General features: G+C 55.4%; 1 protein-coding gene across 1 annotated transcript; it reads right to left on the minus strand.

The window, feature by feature from the left end:
* Positions 1–172: 172 nt before the first annotated feature.
* Positions 173–27982, minus strand: ATCAY (ATCAY kinesin light chain interacting caytaxin). The gene is made up of 13 exons (XM_006206394.4): positions 27856–27982; positions 25508–25625; positions 17052–17110; positions 13817–14038; positions 12346–12531; positions 11847–11949; positions 10719–10850; positions 9973–10059; positions 6688–6786; positions 5942–5977; positions 5140–5208; positions 4646–4678; positions 173–2665 (listed from the first exon to the last, which is right to left on the minus strand). The coding sequence occupies exons 2-13, from the start codon at positions 25582–25584 to the stop codon at positions 2656–2658; spliced, it is 1113 nt and encodes a 370-aa protein (XP_006206456.1). The 5' UTR covers positions 25585–25625; positions 27856–27982; the 3' UTR covers positions 173–2655.
* Positions 27983–27986: the final 4 nt, after the last annotated feature.

Consider the following 27986-nt stretch of genomic DNA (forward strand, 5'->3'; position numbering starts at 1 on the left):
GCCCAAGGTCGCTCGGCGTTGAGCCGTGCCCCTCCCGGCCTGTGAAATCTCCTGCCTCTGCACACGCCTGAGACCCGCGCCACATCCCTTTGGACTTGGACAAAAGTCACACACCTCCCCTCTCACTTATAGTTTATTTCACATAAAAACCCCCCAAAGCTCATGGAAATGATGTCTTCACATCACGACAGTAATCATAACGAATCATTTTTGTTTTTAAAAACCGCAAAACGTGCCATCGGAAGGATGGGCGTGTGAACTACGACTCTGAGGGAGGACTTATGGCGCATCCCACGTGTCACAAGAGGAAAACCCAACGTCCCTTTACAAGGAGGGCTCGACGTCCGTTCCATTTTGGCCAGAAGTGCCCCGAAGATACAAATCTACCACAAAGCCAATTTCCGAGGGTGTGGGCAGCAGCCCGCCGGGACACGGCGGCCCTGTCTGGCCGGAGCTGTGCCTGGAAACTTCACACACCTGCGGACAGGTGGCCGGCCTGGAGACGGCCTCCCCAGGGGTCTCTTTTCTGGAGGGGCTGCTGTGACAGAGCTGGGGGTCCTTGGTTCCACCTACCCATTGTCTGTGGCTGCTGGTGGTCCGGAGTGACGGTGGGTGGGCCGCGGTGAGCCAGGGGTCCATGTTGGAGTTTCTTGTGGGGCCGGAACCTTCAGGCTGCAGGCTCCTTGAGGGCAGGAGGGTCTGTAGCTTCCACCCTCTGTCGTCTGCAGGCGCCCAGCAATTGTCGAGTTGGGTAGAATGTGTCTGTTCCTGGCTCCTTTTGCACTTTCAGTGAGACACCGGCCTTCCAGAAGTTACTGCATCCACTGGGGGTGGGAGTTTGGGGCCTTCTGGGCCACACGTCCATCTTGGATGAGCAGAGCCGGCTGCCTGAACCTGGATTTGGGGCGGCCCAGCAAATGCCCAGGCACCGTTTGTAAGAGGAGGCTCTCTGGGCAGGGGTGGGGGACAAGCGGCCCCAGGATGGAGGGGCATACCCCCTCTGCAGAACATCCTGCAGAGGCCCCTCCACCTTAGGCTCCAGGTAACTCATCTGGGCCCAGGACACAGTCCCTGTCCTTTCTTTGACATTTGAGAGAAAAAGCAGAAACCCAAATTTTAAGAAACCCCACCAGACCCCCAAGTGCCCCAGACCCACGCGAGCAGTGCTGGGTTCCAGAAGACGCAGGCCCAAGCCTGCTTAGAAACCCCGCATTTTTCAAGGCGGAGCCACCGGCCTTTGGGGTGGGACAGTCCCTTGATGTGCAGGAAGCCCAGCACACACCCTCCCCAGCATTGACCCCACCAGCCACCCACCCCTGCCGCTGGGACAACCCCAGATGCACCCCGCTGATGTCCTAGGTGGAGAAGCGTTTGACATCTCCGCTGCGGCCAAGAATCTCCTACTGGGAAATTGTCGGGGGTGGGGTTCAATCAAACCTCGGTGACACCCGCTAAGAAGCCAGCCACAGAGCCAGGAAGAGGGGCCGGACAATGCGCCTGCCCGACTGCTGCTCAGATTCATGGAAACAGAGACTCTTACGATTGGAGGGGATGGTAGAGGACCACTTTCTGCAAGCACCTTCCAGCCTTTTCTTAAATGCTTCAAGAGACCGGGAACTCACTACCTCTAGAGCCCACCTGACTGGTGTTTGGGCCACACTAGAGAAGTCTGGTTTTTGTCCGAAGGAAACCTGCCCCCTTGGAATGCGGGTGGCTGCAGCATCCAGGCCACTGGGGTTTGCTTTCCCAAGTGACCTTTGTAACCGTCAAATGTCCAGTGCCCTGTGTCTGCGCTTCTGAGACGAGCTTATCTCAGAGCTGGCCTCAGTCTCTGCTCTTGGCGGCAGCCTGAGGGATGCATCCCAGCCCTGTGCTGGGGGTGGGGGATCGGGGAAGTGGGGAGGCTTATTTCCTCAGTAGGAGGTATTGATCAGGGTTGCCCTGTGGCGTGGCCTCTGCATTCAAGGAGCTTGAGAATGTTCTAGATTGAGGGGAGTGCGGTTTCGCAACTGTGGGGCAAGGATGATTATCAGCAGCCCTCCCTGGTACTGTGGGCCCTGCTGCTCCCTAAGAAGGGGAGAGTTAGAGGAGACGAGTGGGACTGGTCAAAGGAGAAGCCGTCAGCTCGAAGGCCAGGTGGTGCCCGGGGCGTGGCGCCGCCTGTGGTGGGAAACGCAGCTTCCGGGCCAGATGCCCAGGGCTGCAGGGGCCGTTCTGGGAGGAAAGGCACAAGAAGGAATCCAGACCCGGCCAGGGAGGCGTTGGGCACCTGTGGCTCCAACCGAGGCCGGGTGACGGGCAAGAGAAGGGTCTCGGCCAGGGTGTTGTGCAGTGGGAGGGCTCTCGGAGGCTGCCAAGGACGCATGGGCCACGCTCAACGCTTCTCGCTCTTCTGGGCCGTGAGCACATGAGTGTGGAAGGGTGGAGGGTTGAGAGCTGGGTCCTTTTCCAGAACGCACTGATACTGCATCACTTGGAAAAAACTGTTTTCAAGCAGCTAGAAAGGATGCTGGGTTTCGGAGATGAAGGAGACGGGCACCTCCAGGAGACTGACTCAGGATGAGGCGGGGACAAGATCCAGGCCGGAGGGCATCTGACGCAGGTTTCTTGCCATCTGGGATCTTCTTCCGTGTCCTCCTCTGTGCTCACATCACCTCAGGACATGCTGGAAGGGACAAACACAGTCAAGTTATTATTACCGCTTTTAAAGAAAGTGGAAAATGTTCCATGTGCACGGAATCCCAAAGGATGATCTAATCTGGCTTTGGTGTGCCCTCAGCAGCAAGAGTGGCACCTGCCCTTCAAGGTCTGCCATCTGCCACCCACCTTCTAGGTGTGGTTCTGAAGGGGACCTAGCCAAAGAACAGGCCCCAGGGCTGGAGCCCTCGATCAGACTAAAGGGAGGCTTCAACTCACCCATCCACTCACCAACCCATCTTTGTATCCTTCCATCCATCCGTCTATCCAGCCAGCCAGCCAACCATCCATTCAGCCAGCCAACTGTCCGTCCACCCATTCATCCATCCATTCATCCTTCCATCCATCTATCCACCTACCCATCATCAACCCACTAATCCACCTACCCATCCATCCATCCGTCTATCCAGCCAGCCAGCCAACCATCCAGCCAGCCAGTCAACCATCCATCCATCCACCCATCCATCATTCATTCACTTATTCATCCGCATCTATCTATCCAGTTATCCACCCATCTACCTATCTACCTGCCCATCTACCTTCCATCCATCCATCCACCCATCTATTATACATTCATTTATCCACCCACCCACCCATCCACCTATTCATCCATCCATCCGCCCCCCATCCACCCAACCATCTGTCTGTCCATCTGTCTATCCATCTGTTGCTCTGTACCATTCCTTTCCTTTTTTAATGTATTTAATCATTTTAAACATGCTTCTTGTGTCATCTCCACACAAGGATTCCTAGGAAGGGATCTAGTTCTGCTGCTCGCTGTATCTTCTGGCTTGTTCTCACGGTGAGTGACTCCCTGTGTGTTGTGTCTGTGGGCGGGTGCTCTTCTCCAGGATGCACGGACTGACGGGGCCTTGTCGGAAATGCACGAGAGCTTGCCTCTACCCGGTGTCCTGGGACACTGCTTGTCTAAGACCATTTCTGATGTTTATTTCTTGCCTTGGGGCTTCCTGGGCCACGTGGGTAGTGTTAAGGCATGTGGCCAGGCCATGTTATAGATTTGTAGGAGAGGGTGTGGTCAAGGATTAACCCTGCACATTCCAAAGGAAGATCTGGCCCTTGCCCAGCTTCTGGGAGGTCACCTCTAAGTCCTTGTCCTTCCTAATAAAAGCATCTTTGCTTGGGACCTTGGGTCCTGCCAGACAGTCTATGCCAACAGTGTGATTTAGGGCAGGGGCCTTGGACCATGTGGGACCAGCTCAATCTCCGGAGGCGCTAGAGACCAAGGTTAACCATGCGGGCGGTCAGCCGTGCATATGGCTGATGCCCCCATAAACATCCTGAACGCCAGGGCTTGGGTAAGCACCCCGGGTCGGCTGCACTTGGTGTGCACTGCCACACCTGGCTGCCAGGAGAGTTAAGGGCGGTCCCACCAACTGCCCCGGGAGACAACAACTGGGAGCTCATGCCTGTCTCTCTGGGCCCCGCCCACGAACTTTTCCTGTTGCTGATTTTGGTCTCTCTCCACCCTTCCACCGGTCTCTATTACTGTGAGCAGAACAGCTTTGCTGAACCCTGTGAGTGTCCTCCTGGCAAACCACTGACCCTGAGGGGGGCTCCAGGACCCACAAGGAGGCTTCTCCTGGCATCCAGCACCAGGCGGGCACACTGAGACAGGCCACGGGCAGGCATGCACCTCTTGGCTGAGTTAAATCCTGGGCTTAAGGGGCTCTGGCTCCGGGTGGACATCACAGTCAGGGCTGCCATATGGCTCTGCTCTGGGGCCTCCTGTCAATGGCGCCCCCTGGAGTTGTGCAGAAACTGGCTGCCTGGCCCCAGAGGAGGCCCCATTGTCATGGTAACCATGGTCTCCCTGCCTCCCCGGTGGAGCATCCTCCCCCCACCAACAGTAAGGCATGGCACACTCATCCTGGGCTCCACATAGAATGAAAAAAAAAAAGGCGGCAAGACCACCTTGCTTCCCACCCACCTCGTCTCCTGATCTTCTGTGGCCAGCGCAGACCTGTGGGGAGCGAAGGAGTCTCAGCGTTAGTCGCCTATTTGTGGGTCTTTGGCCTTTGGCTGTGAGCCCCAGCAAGGCTTCGTCCTGATCTGGCACAAAGCAAACATCAGTGTGTGTCTGCTGTGTAACAAGTGAGCCAAAACAGGCAGTCATGAGGAGAGAGTTGCAGGATGTTTTTCAAAAGGAGGGAGAAGGGAATGAGAGCAACTTCTTAACGGGTAGATACAGCCTCCTTCTGGGCTGATGGACTGTTCCGGAACTAGAGAAGTGCTGGTCACCCAGCACTGGATGCACTAAATGCACTTGAACGTGGCTCGACGGAGTGGGCCTCGTGCTGGCGGACTCACACCTGTGTTCTTATTTCGGCATCATGATAACAGCAGATCACTTTTATGGGATGTCCTGGTGGGCTGGGCAGCCCCCGGTGGGCTCAGCTGTCCCCCGGTCACCTGCCTATTTACCTGTCCTCCAGCGCCGCCTCGGCCTTCTCTTCAGACTTGGGCAGGACGTATTCAGGCTGCGGCCTCGCGCTGGGGACAGAGAGGGGTGACCAGGGTGACCAGCCCGCCGAGTGGGCCGAGGGGCTCTTGGCTCCCTGGGCCCACCGTGGCCTGACAGTAATCTGGAGAGGGTTTGGCTGCCCCTGGGAAGCACTGGGGCCCCGAGGAAGGAGAGAGTGATGGCCAGGGGTTCATGAAGACGGAGGCAGCTGGGAGGAAGGGGGCTGGGCCATTCCTTGGGGGCGTTTATCTCCGCAGAGGCCTCTATGCGCTGCCGCCCCTGCCTGTGATTCCAGCCGGCAGGCGCCCTGCTGGCCCTGTCCTCTCTCTGCTCGTCCACAGCAGGCTCGGAGGGGGAGCAGCGTAGCTCAGAGACTGAGCCAGCAAGGCAGCAAACGGGCGGCTCCGGGTCTGCCGTGGGCGAGGGGCAGGGAGCTGTGTTCCCCACGTAAGGGGAGGACTTACGATCGTGAAGACTAGTAGGACTCTCTGCGGGCCCGCTAGTTTTGCCTCATGGGTTACCTTGTTCCTAATTTCCCACAGTAACCCTCAGGGAGGCTGTGAACTTTTCACTTGCCTAACGCCACCTGTGACTGGGTGGGGAGCCTGGGTTCGAGCCTGGGTCTGACCTCAAGCCCTGGAGAGCCACATGCACACCTGACTTCGGTCCCCGCTCAGCCAAAGCCACTGGTTTCCTCCCAGATGTGGGCCCCACTCAGCGCCAGCGCCGACCCAGCCCCAGCCCAAGCCGCTCTGCACAAACCTTTCTCTCCTGGCCTTGAGTCTTTCCTCTTCGTACCTAGAAGAGAGACAGAGGAGAGAGCACGTCACATGCAGCCTGGGAGTCCCCTTCCCCCGGGACCAGGAGCGCGATCTCATTGTCAGATCTGAATACATGCCAGGCTTTAGAGCAGAAAGTGCAGTTGGAGCCGACAGTCTGCTGTTTTTTTGTGTGTTTCCTGCAGCTGCTTTGCAACTTCCCCCTACCCCAGGGCAGGGAATATGTTTCGTTGGCATATTCCAGCATCTGGTAGAGATGCAACTTAGCGGACGTTGTCTGCCTCAGCACTGAACGGAGCCATTATAAAGCTTCCCCCTTGTTGACGTGGGTTGGTCTACAGGCCCCTCCATCAGGGCCACATTTTTCTGTAAAGGGCCAGAGAGTCAGTATTTTCGGTTTTGCAGGCTGGCCTCTGCAGCAACCCCTTGATTCTGTTGTAGCTCGAAAGCAGCCATGGATGGTTTGTAAATGGATGGGTGTAGCTGTGTGCCAGTAAAATTTTATTTATAAAGATTAGCCGGGGGCTGTGGCTCGCTGGCCCCTGCCCTGCACTAGATGGCCCGCCCACCGTGATCTGTAATTTCACACGTGCTTGGTTCACTGCATTTCCCTCTGTTCTGCTCTCCCACTCAGGTCAGTTGGGCTGAGCAGGGGCAGCTGGGAGGCAAGCAGCCTGGGGGTGACGGGGGCGGAGGCGGGGGGCTCTCAGGCAGCACGGGGGCACTCACTGTAGCACGCAGTCCGGGATCTGCACGTGCTCCATGGGGATGAGCTGCTCCAGGTCTTCCAAGCTGTGCACATACTGGATCTTGTTGATGAATTTGACGCTGGTGGGAGGAGGAGGGAGACAGCTGAAAGCCAGAGCTCGCAGCGGTTCCTCAGGGCCAGAAGGGGCGATGGCAGACAGAGAGGCACGTGCAACCCTATTCCGGGTTGCCCCTAGCACCTCGGCCCAAGCCTCCCTCCTGGCCCCCACCAGCCTCTGCCCTCTGCCCCTGGTGGAGGGCACAGAGCAGAACCCAGGCCCAAGCAGAACTCGCAAGAAGGGGAGGGTGCGGAGCCGCGCATCCCACACCAGTCCCTGCAGAGCTGAGGAGCTGGTTTAAAGGAAGCAGAGAGGGAAGAGATGCTGGTGGGCTCAGGCTGTCCCTCCATCCTCCTGAGGAGTTGCTCCTCCGGGTTAACCTTCCCGAGAAAGCTTTCCTGGCAGACTCGTCGCGACCGGGACGGTGCCGTAATCATCCGGGCACAGGCAGGCGCACGAGGGACTGCTGAGTCACTCTCCGCTCTTTCGGGATGAACGTATCCTTCCCGCCCAGACCCCATCTCTGCCCATCTGCTGCCACGAGGGGCTTCGTCATCATCACCAGCATGTTGCTTTGAACTCATGATTATTATCACTGTTTTAATCACCTTGGGGGGGGGTGAGTATAGCTCAGTGATGGAGCACGTCCTTAGCAGGCACGAGGTCCTGGGTTCAATCCCCAGTGCCTCCATTAAAGAAAAAAAACCTAATGATCTCTCCATCCCTCCCCCTAAAAAGCAATGAAGTGGAAGTGTTTTTTTTTTAAAAGAAGTAGAATAGTAACACCTGTCAAAGTAATTTTGAAAATAAAATAATTATTTAAAAATCACCTTTAACCCAATTTTGGTAAAATGTGAAATAAACTTTTTTCAGGTCAAATCAAGTTTTTCTCATGATGAGAACTAGAAGGCCAAGAGAATACAGTTAGTGCCCTAAGTAATAGAACAATCAAGTGACAACGACAAAAACAGTAAGACAGAGGCATGTGGCTACAAAACTGTGTCAGGAAGTTTCACGTCTATTTCCAGAGACTAGAGAAAAATGCGGCTCAAGCTCTCTGGCATCCGGTGCGAGGGGAGGCCCAGGGGGAGTGACGCAGTCCACAGCATCCATAAGGGAAATAAACAGGCTACTCAGCAGAGGCCACTGGCAACCGATCGGGGAATGACAGGCGGTTCCTGAGGAGAGTCACAGAGCGGCCGTGTGCACCTGAATGAATAACTCCAACTGCTTTCGTGCAGCTGAAATTTAATTTTTTTTAATTAAATATAATTATTCTTGGAACATGAGTTCTCCCTCCAGTAGGTGCGGCAGAAAGGTAAAGGGCCCAGGGACGGCAGTGCGTCTCAGACCGACAGGCAGCAGTCCTGCCGCCCTCCACCCGAATACGTCGGGCCCGGGGCTCTGAGGGCGGGCCGCCTGCTTTGCCGGACAGGTCTTGTTTCAGGGCGCAGAGGCACGCCTGCGGCCTGGGCACTGGGCTACGAGCACAGGTGAAGTCACACCACCAGATGCCACGGCAAGGCCGCGCCCGCTGTCAGAGACGGACGCCCAGCCTCTGCGCGGTGGCGCTGCCTGCCTGTGAACCGGGCTCTTTCTCGGGAGGGAGAACTCCAGCCCAGGGCAAGGCACGTTCCCAAGGTTCAGAGCTCGTGGAACGAACAGTTCTCCCTGAGTTACAATCTCAGGGCCTCAGGGCTAGGGCTCAGAGTCTACCTTCACTTTCTTCATCTTTTGAACGAGGGAGCTTTCCTTCCCTCCTCTCCTCTCTCCTATTTCTCTGAGAGCTCAGGATGAGACCCTCAAAATTCACCATGGGAAAAGCAACCCAAAGTGAGAGAATGGTCCGCATGCAAGGCAAGTCTCGGTTCCTGAATTAAGGGATGTCAGGACGGAACACAATGCTGTTAGGCTAAAGTGTGTTTGGCCCCGTGGGGTCGGCATTAGCACAAATGGCCCATAATTAGTGCATGAAAGGCCTGATTTCACTAATGCACTAGTATTTCAGGGCTCTTAGGAATCACGGAGCACAGAGCATGTGAAGTTGCCTCCTTGCGAGTCGTTCGTGCTGTGATAGTACAGCCTTTCTCAAGGCAAAGTCTGGCCCAGTCTCTTAAACTCATCACACTCTTCACTGGGAATGTGGAAATGAAGGGTCTTGACTTAATTCAATGTATTGAATTGTATGCCATTAAAGGCACGTGCAGGTCTATGTGATGGACGAGGGCATTTGTCATGGCTGCTTTTGTCTTCCTTGCTCCTCTTCTCCGGCGCTTGCTGGCCAAACACATTCCGGAGGAAGAACCTGCCCCTGAGACTCGGGACGGCCACCTGTAAGCCCTAGGGCTGTCCTGCCTGGTAAGCGTCTCCAGGTCCCTGGGGCCTTGAGCCCGGCCCATAGTCTGTGCTAAAGACATGCTTCGTGGCGGGGTCTTGGGCCATCATATCAGTTACTGAGGACCTAAGGGCGGCCATGTGGGCACTCCGTCCCCGTGTGGCTCAGCCCCGGACACCGGTGGGAGCCCTGGACACCACGGTCAGCCTCCCTGTGGGCAGTGCTTCCTACAGGTCACCCGTCGTTGCAGGGAGAATCACGGCGCTGGCACAACTCGTCTGGGGCAGGGCAATTCACAGCCACTCCCGGCGTCTCCTGGGCTCTCATACACACCTTTTCCCTTTGCCAGTGTTATCCTTCACCCTTTGGCTGTAATAAACTGTGACTGTGAGCACAACAGCCTTCCTGGGCCCTGTGAGTCCTCTTCGTACATCACTGAGCCTGAGGCCGGTCTCGGGCACCCTCACAGCACACATGTCGGTTCACCGCGTTATTTGTCCGGGCAAGTGGCCCCTAACGCCCCTCCTCACAGCATCCGGAGAGGATGGAGCCGGCTCCCTTCTGAGGGAGTGCCTAGTGGACTAGCGCCCTTGCTGCGTGCCTCTGCGTGAGTCAGCTTCCTCCTGCACGGAACGGGTGTGGCCCCGTCCACCTCACAGGGCTGTGGTCGTCAGTGTCAGAAGGTACCCAGCGTCAGTATAGGAGAGATGGGTGTTACTGGTTTTCCTGCGAGGTTGGTCGCCTAGCCGCTTAATAACAACGCACATGCTTTTCAAGTGTTTAAAGCAACAATATTGATTCATCATAGATGAGCTGGAAAATCCACATTAAAAAAAAAAGACACGCTAAAACCCAGGCGGGTCACAGTCTCACCTGATGAAAGGGCGGGAGATGGCCAGCACAGTGCGTATGAACCAGGACGGGTGGACGATGATTAAGGACTTCAGGTTTTTCCGCAATCTGCATGGGGTGGGGGCAGAGGGAGAGAGATGGGCTCCTCGCGAAAGCCTCGGGGAGGGAGGAGCTGCCCGATGTCTCCTCCTCTGCGCGAGCGGTAGCTGTGGTGATTATCTCTGTTCACAGGGAGGAGGCGCCGCCTCGGTAAAGCTAAGCCCCTTTGCAGAGTTCGCAGGTTCCGGCTGTCTCTTAATTTAGAGTCTGAGCATTTGACTACTTGGCCACACTGCCTCCCATTCCTGAAAGAGTTCCTGGGGCCCCCTGGTTCTGAGCCATGTTGAATTGCATCCCCTTATTTGGGAACAGGGTCACTGTAGGAGTAATTAGTTAAGGTGAGCTCATCCCCGGGGATGTAGGGCAGGGCCAGTCCCTAATTCACTATGACTGGTGTCCTTATGACAAGGGGACATTTGCACACAGGCATGCACCAGGGAGAAGGCCACGCGAAAATGAAAGCTGAGATCAAGTGATGTGTCTACAAACCAAGGGATAGCAGAGATTGCCAGCACCACCAGAAGCTGGCAGAGAGCGTGGGACAGATTCTCCTCAAGGGCCCAGAAGGACCCAACCCTACAGCCACCTTGACCTCGGACTTCTAGCCTCCAGAACTGGGCCCCGTGCACCCGGAGTTGGTCCCCCAGCCGCCCCCACCCCCTGCTCACCTCCTATCAATCATTTGGTAACACTTCTTCAGCCAGCCGATGCCCGGCATCCTCCGCCGGGGGGTGGCACCATTCAGGTACACGATCATGTAATCCTCTGCCACGAGGAGCTCCAAACTGCTGATCACATACCTGGTGACGGTGCACAGAGGACAGGGGACCCGGCGAGAGGGGCTCAGGGTCAGGAAGCCCCGGTGCCCGGGACTGAACCCCTGCGGTACCTGCCCTGTCTGCTTCTGCCTGCCCCGGCTGCGCCAGCCACACCTGTTCAGATGGTGTTGGCCTTGCTAGCACACTCGGGGTGGGGGTGGGTGGCCCCAAGTCTGTGCCAGTGGGTGTAATGATTGTAGCAGTTAACTATTTCATTGAGTGCTTATTGGGTGCCAAGAGATTTATACGCGTGACAGCATCTAATGTCTCCACTAATCTCCATTCGCCCTGGGAGGCGGCTTCAGCGGCCCCAGATATACCTGGGGGGCAGGCGCCCACAGCGGGCGGTCCACTGGGCCAGATGTTAGGGGCCTGGGGTCTGTGCCAGCCCCACCTCTCCTTCAGCCTCTACTTCCCCATCTGTAAACTGGGGAGACTGGGCTCCCTGGAATCTCGGGTAACTTTCTGAGCTGACCATCCCTGGGTACCTCCTCATCTTCTGGCCCACCTGGCACCCAAGCCCTGCTTGGTGAAGGAAATCTTCATGCTTACGGTAAGAGTGATAATGACTTACTAAGCTCTGACTGTCACCAGCCAGGTGCATTATAAGTGTTCTCTGTCTCCATCATAATGAAACTGACCTGTGTGTCCTTGGGCAAGAGACTTAACCTCTCTGTGCCTCAGGCTCTACAGCCACAGAATGGGAGGCAACAGGGTCATGTGGGGGGTGGAATGTGTTATCACTTACTAAGCCCTTAGCTTCACGGCTGCCACATAGTAAACACCCCATAAATGTCAGTGATGCTGACAAAGACCAGTGGGCGAGCAGGGGCCTCAGATCAAGGGCTGTTGGCGGCACAGACCTCCCTGGTGCCAGGCCAAGCCCCCACCCAACATAGTTCTTGCAGGCTGGTCTGGCCCACCGGCTGGGACTTTCAGATCGGTTGGCAGCTGGGACAGAGCGGGCGGGCCACTTACAGGAAGAGGTTCTCCATGATGTAGTGGTAGTCGGGGGAGCTACTGTCCGGGAGGAAGCAGGCAGCGAAGACGATGATGGCGTTGAGGCCTTCGCCGTAGTACCCTGGGAGAGGCGGCCAGTGAGCGGCCCCAGGAAGAGACAGGCAGAGCCCTCTCCCAGCTGTGAGCAGCCTTGTGCTCTTCCCCATGCGCCCGCCTCGTTGCTGGTCAGCCCCTTCCCACCCGCTGCCCACACTCAGAGGGTACAGCTCTGAGTCTGGCTGGAGAAGCCAGAAAACCCTTGACCTGTCTCAGCCTTTGGTGGGGGGCACCAGCCACCCTCATGGGCACCTCCTGTGTGTGCCCGGCACGTCTATGCCTTGCTCCCATGTGAGTTTCACCCCCCATACACCCCTGGGCACGTGGCTCAGAAGAAGAGACAGAGGTCCAGAGAGGACCACTGATGGGCCTCCAGTGGCCCCGCTGGAGTTGGGAGGGGACCAGAGGGGTGTGGTCTCACCTCCGTGGGTCACCACTCTCATGTAGGGCCGGATCATGTGCAGATCAATTCTGTGTTCCTGTTCCCCGATGATCACTGTCCGCCACAGACGCCCATTGGCGGCACTGCCGTCCTCAGCTGAACCATCCCCAAACAGATCTGCGCTATCCCCAGGCATATTCTTGGCGGCGGCCACGGGGGTGTCATCTGGAAGCAGGCCAGGAGAAAGGTGAGCCGAAGGGTGCCTGAATCCAGACATCTTGTCCTAGCCTCCCTCTCTGCGGAGCCCACTCCTCTAGCCCCAGGCCTTGGGCAAAATCACTCATCCTGCGCTTTGCTGACAGACAGTGTTAGGTTGGGGCTACTGGGCAAAATGGAGGGTCTGGGAGTCGAAAAGTCACACCCAAATAATAATTTGCTTTTTTCCCAAAGAACACCATGGAACACAGGAAAGCCCCCAGTCAGGCGGTCGTCTAGGTAGAGCCGTTTCTTGCTGTGTGACCTTGCACACATTCTTTGCCTCTCTGGGCTTCTCAGAGTTCTTAACCACTCTTAAAACATCTGCCTCTTTCCTGCCTGTCATCCTGCAGTCTTCCTGCCTCAGAAAATGGCCGTCATATTCCCAGCGACTAGGGCCCCAAACCCAGGCATCCCCTCTGACCCCTTCCCCTTCATTCTCCACATCTACCCAGCAAGTGTGGCAGCTTCTGTCCCCACGGCCACCACCACCGCTGCCTTTCTGACCTGTGTTCTTGCCTCGGGATGTCAGCTCAAATAACACCCACCCAGCGAGGCCTGTCCAGGCAACCCTGCAAAAGAGCCTTCCCACCCGGTTCCCCTGGCTCGGGGTGCTCAGCCCGGGCACTTCTGACGTTTGGGGCTGGTTATTCTCTCTGAGGGGCCGTGCTGGGCACTGCAGGATGTGGAGCAGCATCCCTGGCCCCACCCACCTGATGCCAGGAGCCCGGACAACCACAGATGTCCCCAGACACCACCTAGTGTCCCTTGGGGGAGCAGAAGCACCCAGGCGAGCCCTCTCCCCTCTCCACCACCTCATTTCCCTACAGCACGGACTACCAGGGGCAACCACCTCGTGCGCGTGTGCTTCGTTACCCAGGGCCTGGCTTTCCGACTGCTGCTCAGGCAGGCGGGCACTGCCTGTTCCTGACACATCCCTGCCCTCTCTGCCCACCGCACGGCACTCGGGACCTGCCCCACAAACACTTGTGGAACTGGGGAGAGGCACTTCCTTCTGGTCTCGGTCACCTTTGAGAATCAGGTGAAGGCCATGCCCCCCAGAAAAGCCACAAGTCCACTAAAACGTGTGCACGGAGTCCCAGGGGCTGATCCTGGAGACCCAGGTTAGACGCCCTGCCCCACCTGAGCCTGTGGGGATGGAGGGGGTGGGGCTCTGGCAAGCTGGTCCCGGAAGCCCAGAGGAGCACTGGAGGCTGATCTGGGGCCCGGCAGGCGTGGAGCCACTTGACCTCACCTTCCCACTCCAGCTCGTTGCCGTTCCCCAGGAACTCCAGCGAGTCGGTCTCATCGGGGGTCTCGATGTCGTCCACGTTGATATCCAGGTCATCAGGGGTGTCCAAGAAGTCGTCGGACAGGAGCGAGCCCTCGCTCTGGTCCAGGGAAATGTTGATCTCGGGGGCGACCAGCGTCTTCCGCTTCCGATGAGCCCCATTGAAGTTCAGCGTGTTGGGAGGGGCTGTGGGGCAACAGGAAAACAGAAAAAAACCAAACCGAACTAGTCAGCTGTTCTTTCTTTTCCGCTCTCTCCTGTTCCCGACCCTGTGGGGCTCCTCTCCATCCCATCGTGGGGAGCGGTGGGAAGTCAGAGGCCGTCCTTTCCCGACAGCAGTTACTGCAGCCGCCTGGCTCGGAGGTCCAGGGCGGGTGCCTGGACGTTGGGCAGACCCGAGCTCAAAGCCTGATCTCGCTCCTCACTAGCTCTGTGACCCTGCAGTGCCACCTTGCTCTGAGCTTGACTCACCTTTACCGTCTGCAAAATGGAACTCATAGGAGGTGAGTCAGGTCAAGGTGGAACCAAGGTCAAATGACGGGGGGGTTAGACCCCAGGCAGCCTGGGCTCCAGACCTACCAATACGCGTGACTGTTGTTCCCGCTGGGTAAGGCCGGCAGACGATGTCCACGTTCTGCTTTTTATCCCTGTCTTTTTTTGTTTTACTTTTTTTTTTTTTTGGCATGGGTGGGGGGTAATCAGATTTATTTATTTATTATTTTTTAATGGAGGTACTGGGGATTGAACCCAGGACCTCCTGCACGCTAGGCACGCGCTGTACCACTGAGCTATACCCTCTGCCCTCGAGTCTTTAATAACCAACATTTGCTGATTGCGTAGCAGGGGCCAGGCTCTCTGAGAAGCTCTCCCCAGCGTTCTCCTGGTCCAGCTCTGCTACTGCCCCCTTTAACAGAAGAGCAAATGGAGGCACAGAGGCCCGGGGTCCTCCCACAGCACTCTGGAGCGGTCGGGGTGGATATTCCCCATGGTTTGGACTGCTTCCTCCTAGGGACTCTTAGCCTGGACTCTGGGCCCCTTGTGGGCTGCCCCCAAGGGGTTAAAGCCATCTGATACCAGCTGAGCGGACTAGCCCCTCCAGTTTCTGGGTTTATGGGCTTATGTGGGAGAAAAGCCATCACCTCCCCCAAAGCCAGCTCTAGGGGAAGACACTGATCTTCCAGAGACCTTGGGAATTCACCCCAGTTTTGTGACCTGGCCTGTGAGGACAAAATACATAAACCAGTAGGAGAGTCCTATCCCTTTTGTATCAGACGATGACATTCATTGATCTGTAATTACGTGGACCAGCTCGTCACAATTCTTCCACTTTGAATTTCTCAGTCCCTAAGCAGTAGGTCAGAGGTGATTGCTTCAGGGACCCTGGGATGTAAAGACATGCTTTGGCAGAAAATGATAAAAACCCAACAGTCACATTTATCAAGTGCCTGCTACGTGCTGGGCACTGACAGGATATCTAGATCTCACCATGACCTTGTGTGGTGGGCAGTGTTACCCCTCTACAGACGGGGACACTGAGGCAGTGACTTGCCCAGAGATCTGAACCCAGGCCTCTCAGCTCACCGCCTTTTAGACAGGAGGTGGGCTGGGAGCGGTGAATCAGGCGTGCTTGATTTAAAATATTCCCACTCTTCCTGCTGGCGTCAACTGCAGGTCCTAACATGGTGACAGTAAGACTGAAGGGGCAGGGAAGGGAGGCGGCAGTAATGCCACTGCGTGGATCTGGAGGACAGAGCATTGAGCCAAACGTTATTCTCCAGCCTTAAAACCTAGTAGAAGCTGCCCTAACAAATGCCTAGTGGGATTCGCCCTGCCACGTTTCAGGCTTGCCGGGACCCGTTACTCCTTCCTCTTTCCAATTTCTCCCATTTGGAATGAGAATCTCTATTCTGCGCCCATCCCACCATCGTATTTTGGAAGCATATAACTTGCCTGATTTCAGGGGTTCACAGCAGGAGAGGAATTTTGCCCCAGGATGAATCACACCTAAGTCTTTTTCCTCCATCTTGAGCCCTTCGACTGATTAGACGCAGCCCACCCACACAATGGAAGGCAATTTGCTTTACTCAAAGTCCACTCACTTACATGTAAATTTCATCTGAAAAACACCCTCCACAGAAACATCTAGAATAATGTTTGACCACATATCTAGGTACCGTGGCCCAGTCAAGTGCATACATACAATTAACGATCACATCTCCCCATCACAATTTCCTTAACTAAATTCCAGCTGTAAAATTCCTTTTGTCATGGGAGTGAACATTCATAGGTTCTAGGATTTAGAATCTGGATATCTCTGGGGCCAGCCACACCCAGGAAGTGGGGATACTGTTGTTACATACCCCTCGTTTTACAGAAGTAGAAATGGAGGCCCAGAGGGGTGAAGGGACTCACCCAAGGTCACCCTGTGGGGATGTGACAACACTGAACAGAGTCCATGTGCTCAGGCCAGAAGAAGGGCTGGTACTGTAGGGTGACCCTCATCCTGATGGGCCCCAGCAAGCTGGGACAAGTTGGTCCCCCCACCTGGCCCATGAGCACAGTGTGGAGCAGGGGTAGGCAGAGCTGGCTCTCACTGCCGTGTGACCTCAGGGATGTAGCTGTCCCTCTCTGGGTGGTCTTTCCCCTGGAGGGTGGACACTGTGATGGGCTACACGGAGGAGATGCAGGCAGAGAAGGGACCCTCAGCAGGATTCTGTAAGGAGATGCAGTTGAGGAGAACACAAGTTCGAGGTAGCTCCTCTGGCTGTCCCAGACCCTTGTCCTCAAAGTCTGGGGCTTTGGATCTGCAGAGCCATGAGCCCTCCTGAGTGCTTGGGGCAGCAGAATCCCCCACCTCCAGGGCTAGCTTTGTGCCTGGCATCCCCTGGGCACCTTACACAAATCATCTCATTGAATCCTTGCATGCCCCTTCTGTGGGATGCTCACTATCTGCACATAGTAGATGAGAAATCGGAGGCACAGAGAGGCTGAGCAACCAGCTCAAGGACACACAGCAACATGGTGTACCAACTTCACGATGGTGCCCACACACGTCTCTGGCTTTCCCTGCAGACCTTGGAGCAGAACAACCCCCTTCCCTGACATTCCACCAAGGAGGCATGGCCTCTGACATTTCTATAGTTACAGTCCCGGGCAGAGCCCAGACTGTGTGCCCATTTCCGCACGCATGGAAACTTACAGGATGTGTCTTCTGTGGGGCTTCCAAGCAAGTCCGTGCCCGTCTCTTCTGGGAGTGGCCTGCAGACCCAGCCAGGGTCGGACAGCAGCCACCAGGCACCACAAGTCCAGCCACAGGAGCGTGCAGTTCAGACAAAGTGATAGCAACAAAATCTGTTTAGTTTGGGGAAATGTTGGGACAAAACACATCTGTTCATGAGCCCAGAAAGTTATAAACCACCAGCGCTGGAGGGCCCCAATCAGCTCGTCTAATAAATATTCAGCCCTTTTCCCCCCTTTTCCTGATCGGGGAAAGCTGAGGCCCAGAGAGAAGGAGGGTCTCGTCCAGTGTCACACAGTTTCATACACTTTGGAATATAAAGAGCATTCTTCATGATCTGACCCTGCAGAGTTAGATCTCCGACGAATTGTTGCTATTAAATGGAGCCAGAAGTTGTCCAACGGACACGGCCGTCAACTGAAGGAACACTCCATGGCCAACGCTGGCATGGTCTGAGCAACAAAATAAATCATGAAGTATTGATTGGATTGCGAGCCAAAGTAAGAAATAAAATGTCCGCGAGTTCATATGGATATAAATAAATAATTGAGTAAATAAATACAGGGGAGAAGAGACACATTTTTCCAGCACAAAAGAATTTCAAATAACGCGTCTAGACACTCTGTCCTGAAGGGGATGGAGAGTAACTCCCTTCTCTGCCAGCGTGAGCTGGGCACGGTGACTTCCTCCCAAAGGGGACAGCGTGGGAAGGGAGGAGGCGGGGCTTTCCGGTGGAGACACCTGACCAACACGACCTCAGCCAGGGGACCAAGGTCAACGTCAGCAGTGACGAGGCATGTTGACGGCAGGCACCCCGATACGATGGAGACGGCCCTTCACGTGTGCTCCTCCTCCCAGCGCCCAGTCCAGCCATGAGAAAAGCACCAGACAAATTCCCGCTGAAGCCCTGCGGAAGCCCTGACCTCAGTCCTGCTCAGAGCCGTCAAGGGCATCAGGAACAAGGAACGTCTGAGAACCTGTCACAGCCCAGAGGGGCCTGAGGAGACGTGACGCCTGGATGTCACACGGGTGGGGGGAGGGTAGAGCTCAGTGGTGGAGTGCGTGCTTAGCGTGCACGAGGTCCTGGGTTCAGTCCCCAGTACCTCCATTTTAAAAAAAATGTAAGTAAAGAAATAAAAACTGTAATTAACTGCCCTCCCCCGCCCAATAAATGTTACATGGGATCTTGGATGAGATCTTGGGAAAGAAAAAGGATATTAGGAGGAAAGGACTGTGGAAATCTGAATACACTGTGGACTTCAGTTAACAACAGTGTATCAGTATCAGTTTATTAACTGTAACAAACATATCAGCCTAATGTAAGCTGTTAACCACAGGAGAAACTGGATGCGGGGCGGGGCGTATGCGGAACTTCCTGTAATATTTTTGCAACTTTTCCTGTACATCTAAAACTTCTAAAAAGTCAGTTTAAAGACAAAAGAAAGGCAGCCAACTCTGTATCTGTGCCCCTTTAATGCTTGCTGAAACACGAATTTGCAAAATAAGACCTGTTTCTCTGGCAAGGCTCGGACTGATTTTTGGACCACAGCTCCCACTGACTGATTTTGACCCAGGTTCTCCTGCTCCTTTGCTCCCCAGGGAAATACCCAGTTCCAGGCAGAGGGTTTTGCAGAGTGCATGGGGCGTTAGAGGCTCTGGCCGCAGGGCGTGCTGACTCAGGGAAGCGCTGCAGCGCTAATTCATCTCTGTAACTGCAGTGCCAGCTCAGCTGAAAAGGGGGATGGGGAAGGATGGTAGAATGCTTTTTCCTTCCTTTTCACAGAACCATTTATTCCCGCGCCTCTGCTCCTTGTAGGGCACGAGCTGGCACCCTCTGCGGGGGGCAATCTATCCATGCCTTTCCTCCCTCTGCCTGCCCCACTCACCTCTCACCCATTCACCTTGTTTTGAATGCTCTTTGAGTAACCACTACCTGCCAGGTGCTTTGGCGTGTCTTGGAGGTAAAGGATGAAATGGATGTTGCCCTGCTCTGTGGAGGTCAAAGGTCAAAATAGCAAAGGAAATGAAGACACATCCACACGTAAGCGCCTACCCAAATGCTCACAGCAGCACGATTCACAGCAGCCAAGAGGTGGAAACAACCCAGATGTCCATCAGGTGATGACTGGACGCACAAAACTTGGTCCATCCATACGATGGAACATCACTCAGCTGTGAAAAGGAGAGCAGCCCTGACACCCTTTCTCACGTGGGCGGACCCTAAGAGCACGATGCTCAGTGAGAGAAGCAGACACAGAAGGACACACAGTATGTGACTCCATGGATGTGAAACCTCCAGAACAGGCCAGTCCTCAGACACAGGAGGTGGTTGCCAGGAGGTTGGGGGTGACTGCTGATGGGGGTGGGGTTTCATTTTGGGGTGATGGAATGTCTTGAAACTAGAGAGAGTTGATAGTTTCACAACATGTGAGTTGTGTTTTTAAAATGGTTAATTTTATGTAAATTTCATATCATTTCTCTGTTTTTAACGGAGGCACCGGGGATTGAACCCAGGGCCTCGTGCACGCTGAGCACATGCTCTACCAGTGAGTTATAGCCTCCCTGCCACCTCAATTTTTAAAAGAAAAAAGCAAGCTTCAGATGAAGTCAGAAGGTTTTAAAGAGGCATCTTCTTTTCTTTCAGATCGAGGCTGAAGACTCAACTCACACGCCATTCCCAGTAGCACGTTGCTCCGTGCCTCTGGTCTGTAGCTGATGCCCCTGCTCTCAACATGAGGAGGGCACTGGCAACTCACAAGCAAGCCCTGGGTCCCACAGGACAGGAGGCGCACCGCCTACCTGCAAGGTCACCCACAATCGCGCTCTGAAATTGCAGACTGACAGCTGATGCAACCCCCCACCCGGTTTTGTCCTGCCAACACAGCATCCCACAACATTTAAAATTAGCTGTCAAATCAGAGATGTGACAAAAAAGTCGAGATTGCCGGCTTTTCTTGAATCGGATCTGCACTTTGTGCATGGTAAAAACCACCAGGAGGTGACTGCCCATCACCCCTGCTCACCTGGGTGTTGGAATTTCCTTCCAGCTCCTTCCCTCATTTACGCTGCCTCCCCCGCACCCATCAGCCCCAGGCTGCAATCCTGTTACTCCAGAATCAGCTGAAACAATAATTTGCCCACGGACAGGGCACTCACTGTGCTGTAATGTTGACAGCATCTTATTTGCTCCTTACAGAATCCCTATGAGGCAGGTAGAAGCCCATTTCACAGAGGGGGAAACCGAGGCTAAACTGGAGGACACCTGGAGGGCTGAACCCTTTCCAGTGGTAAGGCGAGTCCAGGCATTGCCCTCTATTGCCCCCTTGTGCCCAGTCTGCACATGTGCACCAACCCCACAGGCCCACAGGGCTGCAGTTTTCAGGGCCAGGTGAGATCTAGTTATTTCCCCAAGCTCCCGGAACACCTCAGCTCATGCAGAGCTGAACCCCGTCCACAAACTTAAAATGGATCCAGGTGGTTCCCTACAGCACTTGTTCTCAGCCTGGGATGGGCAGCCTGTGTAAATTTACCCCGCGTGGAAAGCGGGGCTCCCCCTAATACTCCAGGTGTACCGTGTGGCTCTAGTCTTCCGGTGTGGGTTGCACTGCGTCCCCCACAAGACATAGGTCTTAACCCCCAGTACTTGGGAATGCGACCTGTTTGGTAACAGGGTCATTGCAGATATTAAGTTAAGATGAGGTCATCCTGAGGAGCGAGGTGGGCCCTACATCCAGTCAGTGGTGCGCTTATAAGAAGAAGGAAGTTTGGATACAGACACGCAGAGGAGAAAGCTGTGCGCAGGTGGAGGCAGAGGCTGGAGAGATGCGCCTACAAGCCAAGGACTGCCGGCCACTCCCGGAAGCTGGAAGGGGCGGGGCAGGAAGCACCCTTGCCTGAGCCTTCAGGGGTATGGCCCTGCTGACACCTGGATTTGGGACTTTAAGCCACTTTAAGAACTGTGAGAGAATCATTTCTGCTGTTTTCAGCTGCCCAGTTTGCGGTTCCTTGCCATGACAGCCCTGGGAAACTCACGCACCCTTTCAGTGGGAAATCCAAGATCCTCTCCTGGGCACCCCTGCTGGACGCGGCGCGTGTGAGCCTGCCGACCCGACACCCATAACCAGGCCAGGCTCGCGCGCTGCGTCCCCTGCCACCAAGGTCCTCTTTGCCCCCGTGCCTCTGCGCATCCCGCCACCTCTGCCTAGAGGCCCCTTCCTGCTTTTTTTGCCTGGTGAAGCTGCCACGCCTTTAAGGCTGGGTCAGCACCCTCCAGGAGGCCCTGTCGGGGCCTGACCTCCACCCGCCCCTGCACTCTGTCTCGAAGCCTCCCCTAGCGCCGAGTCTGTGGTCCTGAGTGCTGAGTGCCTGCTCCCTGGGCAGACTGTGAGGCCTTGAAGGGGAGGAAGTGCCTCTTCCTCTCTTGCTCTGGTGAGCCAGTCACAGGCCTGACTGCGGAGCAGCGGCCCTCAGCAAGGGTTGGCTGAAGGAAGGACTGAGTGAGGAAGGACTGAGTGCCACATTATGTAAGTGGCAGGGGAAGGCCAAAATCTAGAAACACCTGTCACCCTGAAATAACTGTTGTTGCAATAGTTCTGGCTTCAGAGGCAGCTCCCAGATCTAGTTCTACCCTCAGATCCTAGCCTCTGGCTCACTGTGACTCCTGGTGTGAAACGGAGGAGTTGGGCATAACATGTGGGCCTCAGGACGTATGACCATGCCTCCTGCTTCGTGACTGGTGCCCCCAGCTTTGGTGGCATGAAGGTTGGCAGTGCCGCCTCAGTGTCCCGTCCAGGGCTGCCCAGCCTCTGTTTCTGCCCGACCGTGGCCACTTCTGGTGCGCAGTAGCAGCCAAAACTCTTTCTGGGCGTACGTAGGCTTTTCTAAGGCTCAAAGCTGGGCCAGCAGCACTGGCGCTGAGTAACAGGACTCCTGCAAAGTTAAGCCAAGGGAACCAAAGAGGGAAACTGCTGAAAGGCGTCAAACATTATTTATCAGCGATTTTGGAGTTTCAGATGCTCAGATAAATCTGCCCTTTCTCCTTCTCTGCAATTTCCAGCACCTCTGTCTGTTCATCTGCCCCAGACTCCCCCGTTTTCCACGTGTTCCCAGTGTCTTGCCCAGGGTGTGGCATCCTGTCGGTGCCTACCTAGCACTAGAATGAATGAATTGGGAAACAAGGCCGTGAGGCAGATCATCTTCAGGCTGCTCCCAGCTCAGGATCCACAGGAACCTGCAGAAAAGCAGGCGGTGCAGGAAGATGCCACAAAATGACGGCAGCAGGAGGGGCTGTGGGCACGCCTGGGGCAGCTCGAAGATGCCCCCAGGCAGGGATCCCTGGGCTGGGAGGAATAGAATTGGGGGTTGTCTGGCGCCAGACAGAGGTGCTTATGTTGGGACGCAGCTGGACTCCGTGTTAAGGAGCTGTGCTCACTTCCCCCAGAATGAGGAGGACAGACGCCTGGACCAAAGCGTGTTCTCGACCCAGGGCCACACAGCCAGGCCACTGTCCTGCAAACACTGAACTACTGAAAAGGGAGAGGAACCCTCTGCAGCTGGGGAGGCTCACTTGAAATTCACATTTGCAGCTGCAATCAGCCCCATTTTGTCTCCACAAGGCTTGGGAGGGGGGTCTCTTTTTATGGGGGGGATGGAAAAAAGGAACTGGTGTGAATCAGACAGAGCTGATACGAATGATGCTGATACCGAGGGTGGCAACCCCTGCGGGCAGCCCTCCTCGTTTTCACAGCCCATCTCGGCCGCCTCGCCCCACGCGCCTCATTGAATTCCTGTGACTTTGTGAGCCAGAGATTATTGTCTCCGTTTTATAGGTAGGAAAACCGAGGTACAAAGATGCTCGAAGAGCTGCTCAGGGTGGCCGAGCAAGCCCATTGGAAACTGGAATCAGACCCTGTAGTCGTTCAGTTCCACAGCTCGTGCCCTCTTGGTTCCCCTGTGCTACTTGAAATAAAATTAGAGTAAGCAAGATGAGCCCTCTGCGGTCATCAGAGAATTTTTAACATCCAGGAGGGGCTGGGGTTTGCTGCCTGGAGGAGGGGTTGAATCAGGAGGCTCTTGAAGTCTGGACCCAAGAAAGCTTCGGTCTCGGTAGGGGCCAGACTTTGTGGACGGGACAGTAAGCAATGCTGGGACTGGTTGGAGATGCCTCCAAACCTATCTGCTTCCACCTTTTCCATGGGAGGAAACCTATCTCCCACACCTGGAGCGAGGGACCGCTCTCAAAGGCAGCTCTTGCCCATTCCGGAGCATCCCTAACTCCAGCAGGAGTCCTTGCCAAAAATGATCCTTAATTCGCCCAAACTGCCAGGTCTGTGCGCCATTAGACCCCCTTTCTACACACCTAGGCATTAGCACTCCTTATATTGAGTTGAAGAGAAAGACTGGTAGAAGGGAACCCAGAGCAAGACATTCTAACGGTGAGAGAACCGGAGGCCGGCACCAACGAGATCGCTGTCTCTTTCCCAAAATACCTGTATTCCTGCAGACAACAGTACTGGGCAGACAAGAGATTCTCGGCTGTTTTGAGATGGGACACCTATCGCTTTCAGAACCACGAGTATGTGCATGAAATGTAGACAGTGAGAATGACTAGATTTGGGAGAGGGCCAAGACTCTCAAATGAGGGGGTGATGCCCTCAACGTCGCAGCTTCGCCTGGGACACAGTCGGCAGGAAGCTCCAGACGGCCCCCATCGGCCCGTTTCGCTTTTGCACGGGGACGGCCGGATAAAGCACGTACATATCAGACCATTTGAGTTCATATAGTCTGCATCCGTTTTGTGTCGCCATCAGCCTAGTTCTGCCCTCAGCGCCTTGCTGACCGCTGACCGAGGTTTTGTGGAGCTGGAGATCCTCCAACTCTCCTTTCTGGGGTGAACGTGCCCCGTCCCTTAGACTCTTTCTTCCCAGATGGTTATGTAACTAACTCTTGGGCATCACCTCCTGGGGGTAAACTCCTTGCATTAAAGTGTGAGCGAGCTGGGCAGCTGTGTCCAGCCAACGAGTTAGGCGGAGCCCGTGCTGACGGCGTTTCCTCTCACCCCACACCACGCGGAGGAGAAAACAGGAGACAGACAAGTATCTGAGCCATGGGTGAGCGCCATTTCCTCCCTGCAACTCCTACCAACGACCGTCTCTCAGTATCTATTGAGCGCCGACTGTATGCCAAGCTCTGTTCCGGTGGTGCTGGCATACAGCAGTGATCAGACCAAGGGCCCCTGCTCTCATGGGTCCCACGGTGAGGAGCAGACTGTAACCAGAGAAGTATGTGAAATACTTAGCGTATTAGATCGTACGACTCTCCTGCGGCTGCTCTAACAGATTACCACACATTTAGTGGCTTAAAACAGCACAAATGTGTCCTCTTATGAATCTAGACGCCAGAAGTAAGTCGAAACTCAGTTTCACTGGACAAAGGCGGGGTGTCAGCGGGGCTGGCTCCTTCTGGGGGCTCCTGGAGAGAATCTTTATTGGTGACTTTTCCAGCTTCTAGAGACGCCTGCCTTCCTGGGCTCGTGGCCCCTTCCTCCCGTGACTCCAAGCTGTCACTTTCATCATCACAACTCCTACTTCTCTGTTCAAATCCCCCTCAGCCCTCCTCTTCTGCCGACCCCTGTGATTATGCTGAGGACCCACCTGGATAATCCAGGATGATCTCCCCGTTTTTCAGATCCTCAACTCGATCACATTTGCAAGATGCCTTTTGCCATGTGAGGGAACGCTGCTCTCCGGCTCCAGGGATTAGGGTGTGGGTATCTGGGAAGGGCTGTTACTTAGGAAGGAGACAATTCAGGGACTGGGGGAGGGGATAATGAAAGGGCCAGGAGGGCCTCTCTGAGAAGGTGGCCTCTTGGTGGAGACCTGAAGGAGGTGACAGAGGCACGTGTCTGGGGAAAAGTGTTCCTGGCATGGGGAATAGCCAGTGTGAATTCTGAAAGTCAGAGGAAGCCCAGCACAGCGAAGGAACAGGAAGGCAGATGCTGGAGCTGGAGGGCACGAGGGGGCGGGGAGTGATGGGAGGTGAGGGTGAAGGAGAAAGTGGAGGCTGAAACCCGGATGTTCTGTGGGAGGAACATTTGCCCCAGGGTTTTTAAGCAGGCGTGCTGCTGCAGGTAAAACTACACTATTACCAGGATTCATGGGAACCCAGGTGAGATGATTGTAATAATCCATGAGATGGTTCTAGAAGGATGTTTTGATTTCGTAATAGTGTGGGAATGGGAGCTATTTGGGCACTTTGGCAGGGGCGGGGATGAGGGGAGGTGGGGAATCAATCTTAAATAATTCAGCAAGTGTTAATTATGTGTTTGGCCTGGTCAACTGGGGTGTCTCTGCACCACACCGGGAAGAAGGGCCGGGCGACTCCCTCCCCAGCTGACACAGAGACCTGGGGAGCTGTACCTGGGCAGAGCCTCGTCCTGCCATTCTTCCTTCACGTCCACGTTTTCCATCCGGAGTGTGGCTTCGGTGGTCCCCATGGGGGCTGGGAAGAGGTACTGACTTGATGCAGGGATGAATCCTGAAGGAGGGCCATGGACAGAGGTTTTACTGGACAGTCATCATAATGACCACCCCCTACCCACACAGAACTTCCCTGAGATCGATCTGCAAAGAGCTGTTGGGTCCATCATCTTACTGAATCATTGTCCAGCCCTGTGAGGCTTCTCCATTTCACAGGTGAGAAAATAGAGGCATGGAAAGCTGACCACCCATGTGGGTCTGGAGTCTGAGCCAAATAAGGAGCTGAGCCTCCAGCTATAAGCTACCTTTGAAGGTCTGAAAGTCACCCTCCCCATGGGACCCTCACCGCCCCTCCCCACCTTGGACTTCAACTGGGAGGGAATAAAGTGAGTTAATACCATTTATACCAAAATGTTGATGATTGATATAATTAAGCTCCCATGCTGGGACCGACATTCAAACAGGACCTGGTTAACCCCAACCCACCTCTGTCTGCCCCAGCCCACCTGTCCTGCCCCTCTGTACCCCCAACCCCCATTGTGAAGAAGCAAGCCCTGACAACCTGACCCTAGGACTGAAAAAGGCAGTGCGGAAAGTGACTGGGATTGAGAATCAGAATCATAATTATTACCAACTACAAAATGCCAGTTTTGTTTTGACTGGTGTGAGGAGCCAGCTGGGAGCAGGGATGGAGTGGGGGCTGAGATGGTGGCTTAAGTGCTGGGCTGTCTGGGAGTGTGGTCAGAACCGCTGAGTGAGACTGAATTTGGGTCTACCCTGGGGCATGGTGACTTCCCCTGCCTCAGTTTCCCTGTCTGTAAATGAAGAATTGGTCTAGAAACGATCTCCATGATCCCTTTGGGCGTAATACCCAGGATCTCATGACTCAAATAACAGCACAGGTTCTGTGCTTTAAGCCAGTGGTTCGCAACTGGGGCTGACGCCTCCCCCTCCCCGGGGCGCCTGGCAATACTTGAAGGCGTTTTTGGTTGTCATAAGTTGCATGGGGTGGGGGCTACTGGCATCACGTGGGTGGAGACCAGGGACGCTTCTCCACACCTTGCAGTGCCCAGGATGGCCCCTCGTGACTAAGAAGGGCCCGGCCCCAAAGGTCTGTGGATATGAGAGTGAGAAGTTGTCACCCTCACTTGCTAGCACCTGAGGTCCCCGCCTCCACCCCTTCCCCTCCCCGCTGCGGCTGCCCCTCTAGAGCTGGTTTGTGGCTGTCAGTTTGGCTGTGCCTTCCAAAGCCTCTAGCTGGACCGAAGCCCCTGTGGATGGTGGGCCTGCCTCTGGGGTTGCAGCTCAGAGAGGGAGGATTCAGAGGCAGCCCCAGACGGGTGAGGGCCAGGTGGGCAGGAGGGGATGTCTGAAATTTGACCCTTCCCCTCTTCAGTGAGAGTTTCTCGCTGGATTCTTGTCACTGCCCTGAATGTCGTCATTCATTCTTGGAGGAGGGACAGGAAGATGCAGTATGGGAAAAAGAGAGATCTCTTCCTGATGCTACGGGCAACAAGCACCCCAAAGCCTTCCTGCGAGGGAACGTTCCCGTCAACAGAAATCCGTTTTTTCCGAAGGGAGTGGTCTTTGCGTCTGTTTCTTTATCCAGAGCTGGGTGTGACCTCAGCCCCCGGAAGGGACCACCCACCTCCGCCCCACCCACAGCTGAGGATCTGGAGTCTTACGAATTGGCCCCAGACTCCTCAGTGCGCGGTGTGGGGGGGGGGCCCGATGGGCTTGGACGCTCCTGCCCTCTGGTCTGACTTCACGTTCCAGGCCGGCGAGCAAGGCAGCGAGCGGAGGCTGACGAGCGCTCCTTGCCGCTGTGGTGCCGAGCGGTTAGCACGTCACACACGAGTTCGGACCGAGGAGGAGGAATCCCCGTCTTCAACCATCTCCCTTCCTCCCCACCCATAGGCAAGCCTCTGTGTACACACCTATCAAATCCTTTCTCCAAATCCGCTCACGGCGTTATAAATAGGAAATGCCCAGAGGTGGGACGTGTACGTTTCGGCCTCTTAGGAAGCGTCCCGGAGAGGGGCGGACGGTTTGATCCGCCTGATCTCTAAGCACGTCCTGGAAATGGTGCAGTCCTCTGCCTTCCAGGTGAGCGGTGGGAGAGGAGGCGAACTGTGGGGGTGTGTGCGGCGCGTGGGGGAAAATGCAGGTGTTGCCATCTGAAGGATCACAAGACCGCGGGTCTCCGCTCCCACCCGCCCCACCTGCCAGCAGCAGACGCCTAGGGACAACCTCCCTCGGCAGGGCGAGGAGGAGGAAAGGAGACTCACCTCCGCGTGAGTCCCAGCTACCTCCGCGGCCTCTCCCGGCTACGCGCAAACAAAGACGATCCGCGGGCGGATGCAGCCGGGCATCCCTCGCCTTCGGAGCGCGGTCCCCGGGCCTTCAGAGCATCCGAGGA

This window comes from Vicugna pacos, chromosome 22, assembly GCF_048564905.1.
Source record: "Vicugna pacos chromosome 22, VicPac4, whole genome shotgun sequence".
In the NCBI taxonomy this organism is placed as follows: domain Eukaryota; kingdom Metazoa; phylum Chordata; class Mammalia; order Artiodactyla; family Camelidae; genus Vicugna; species Vicugna pacos.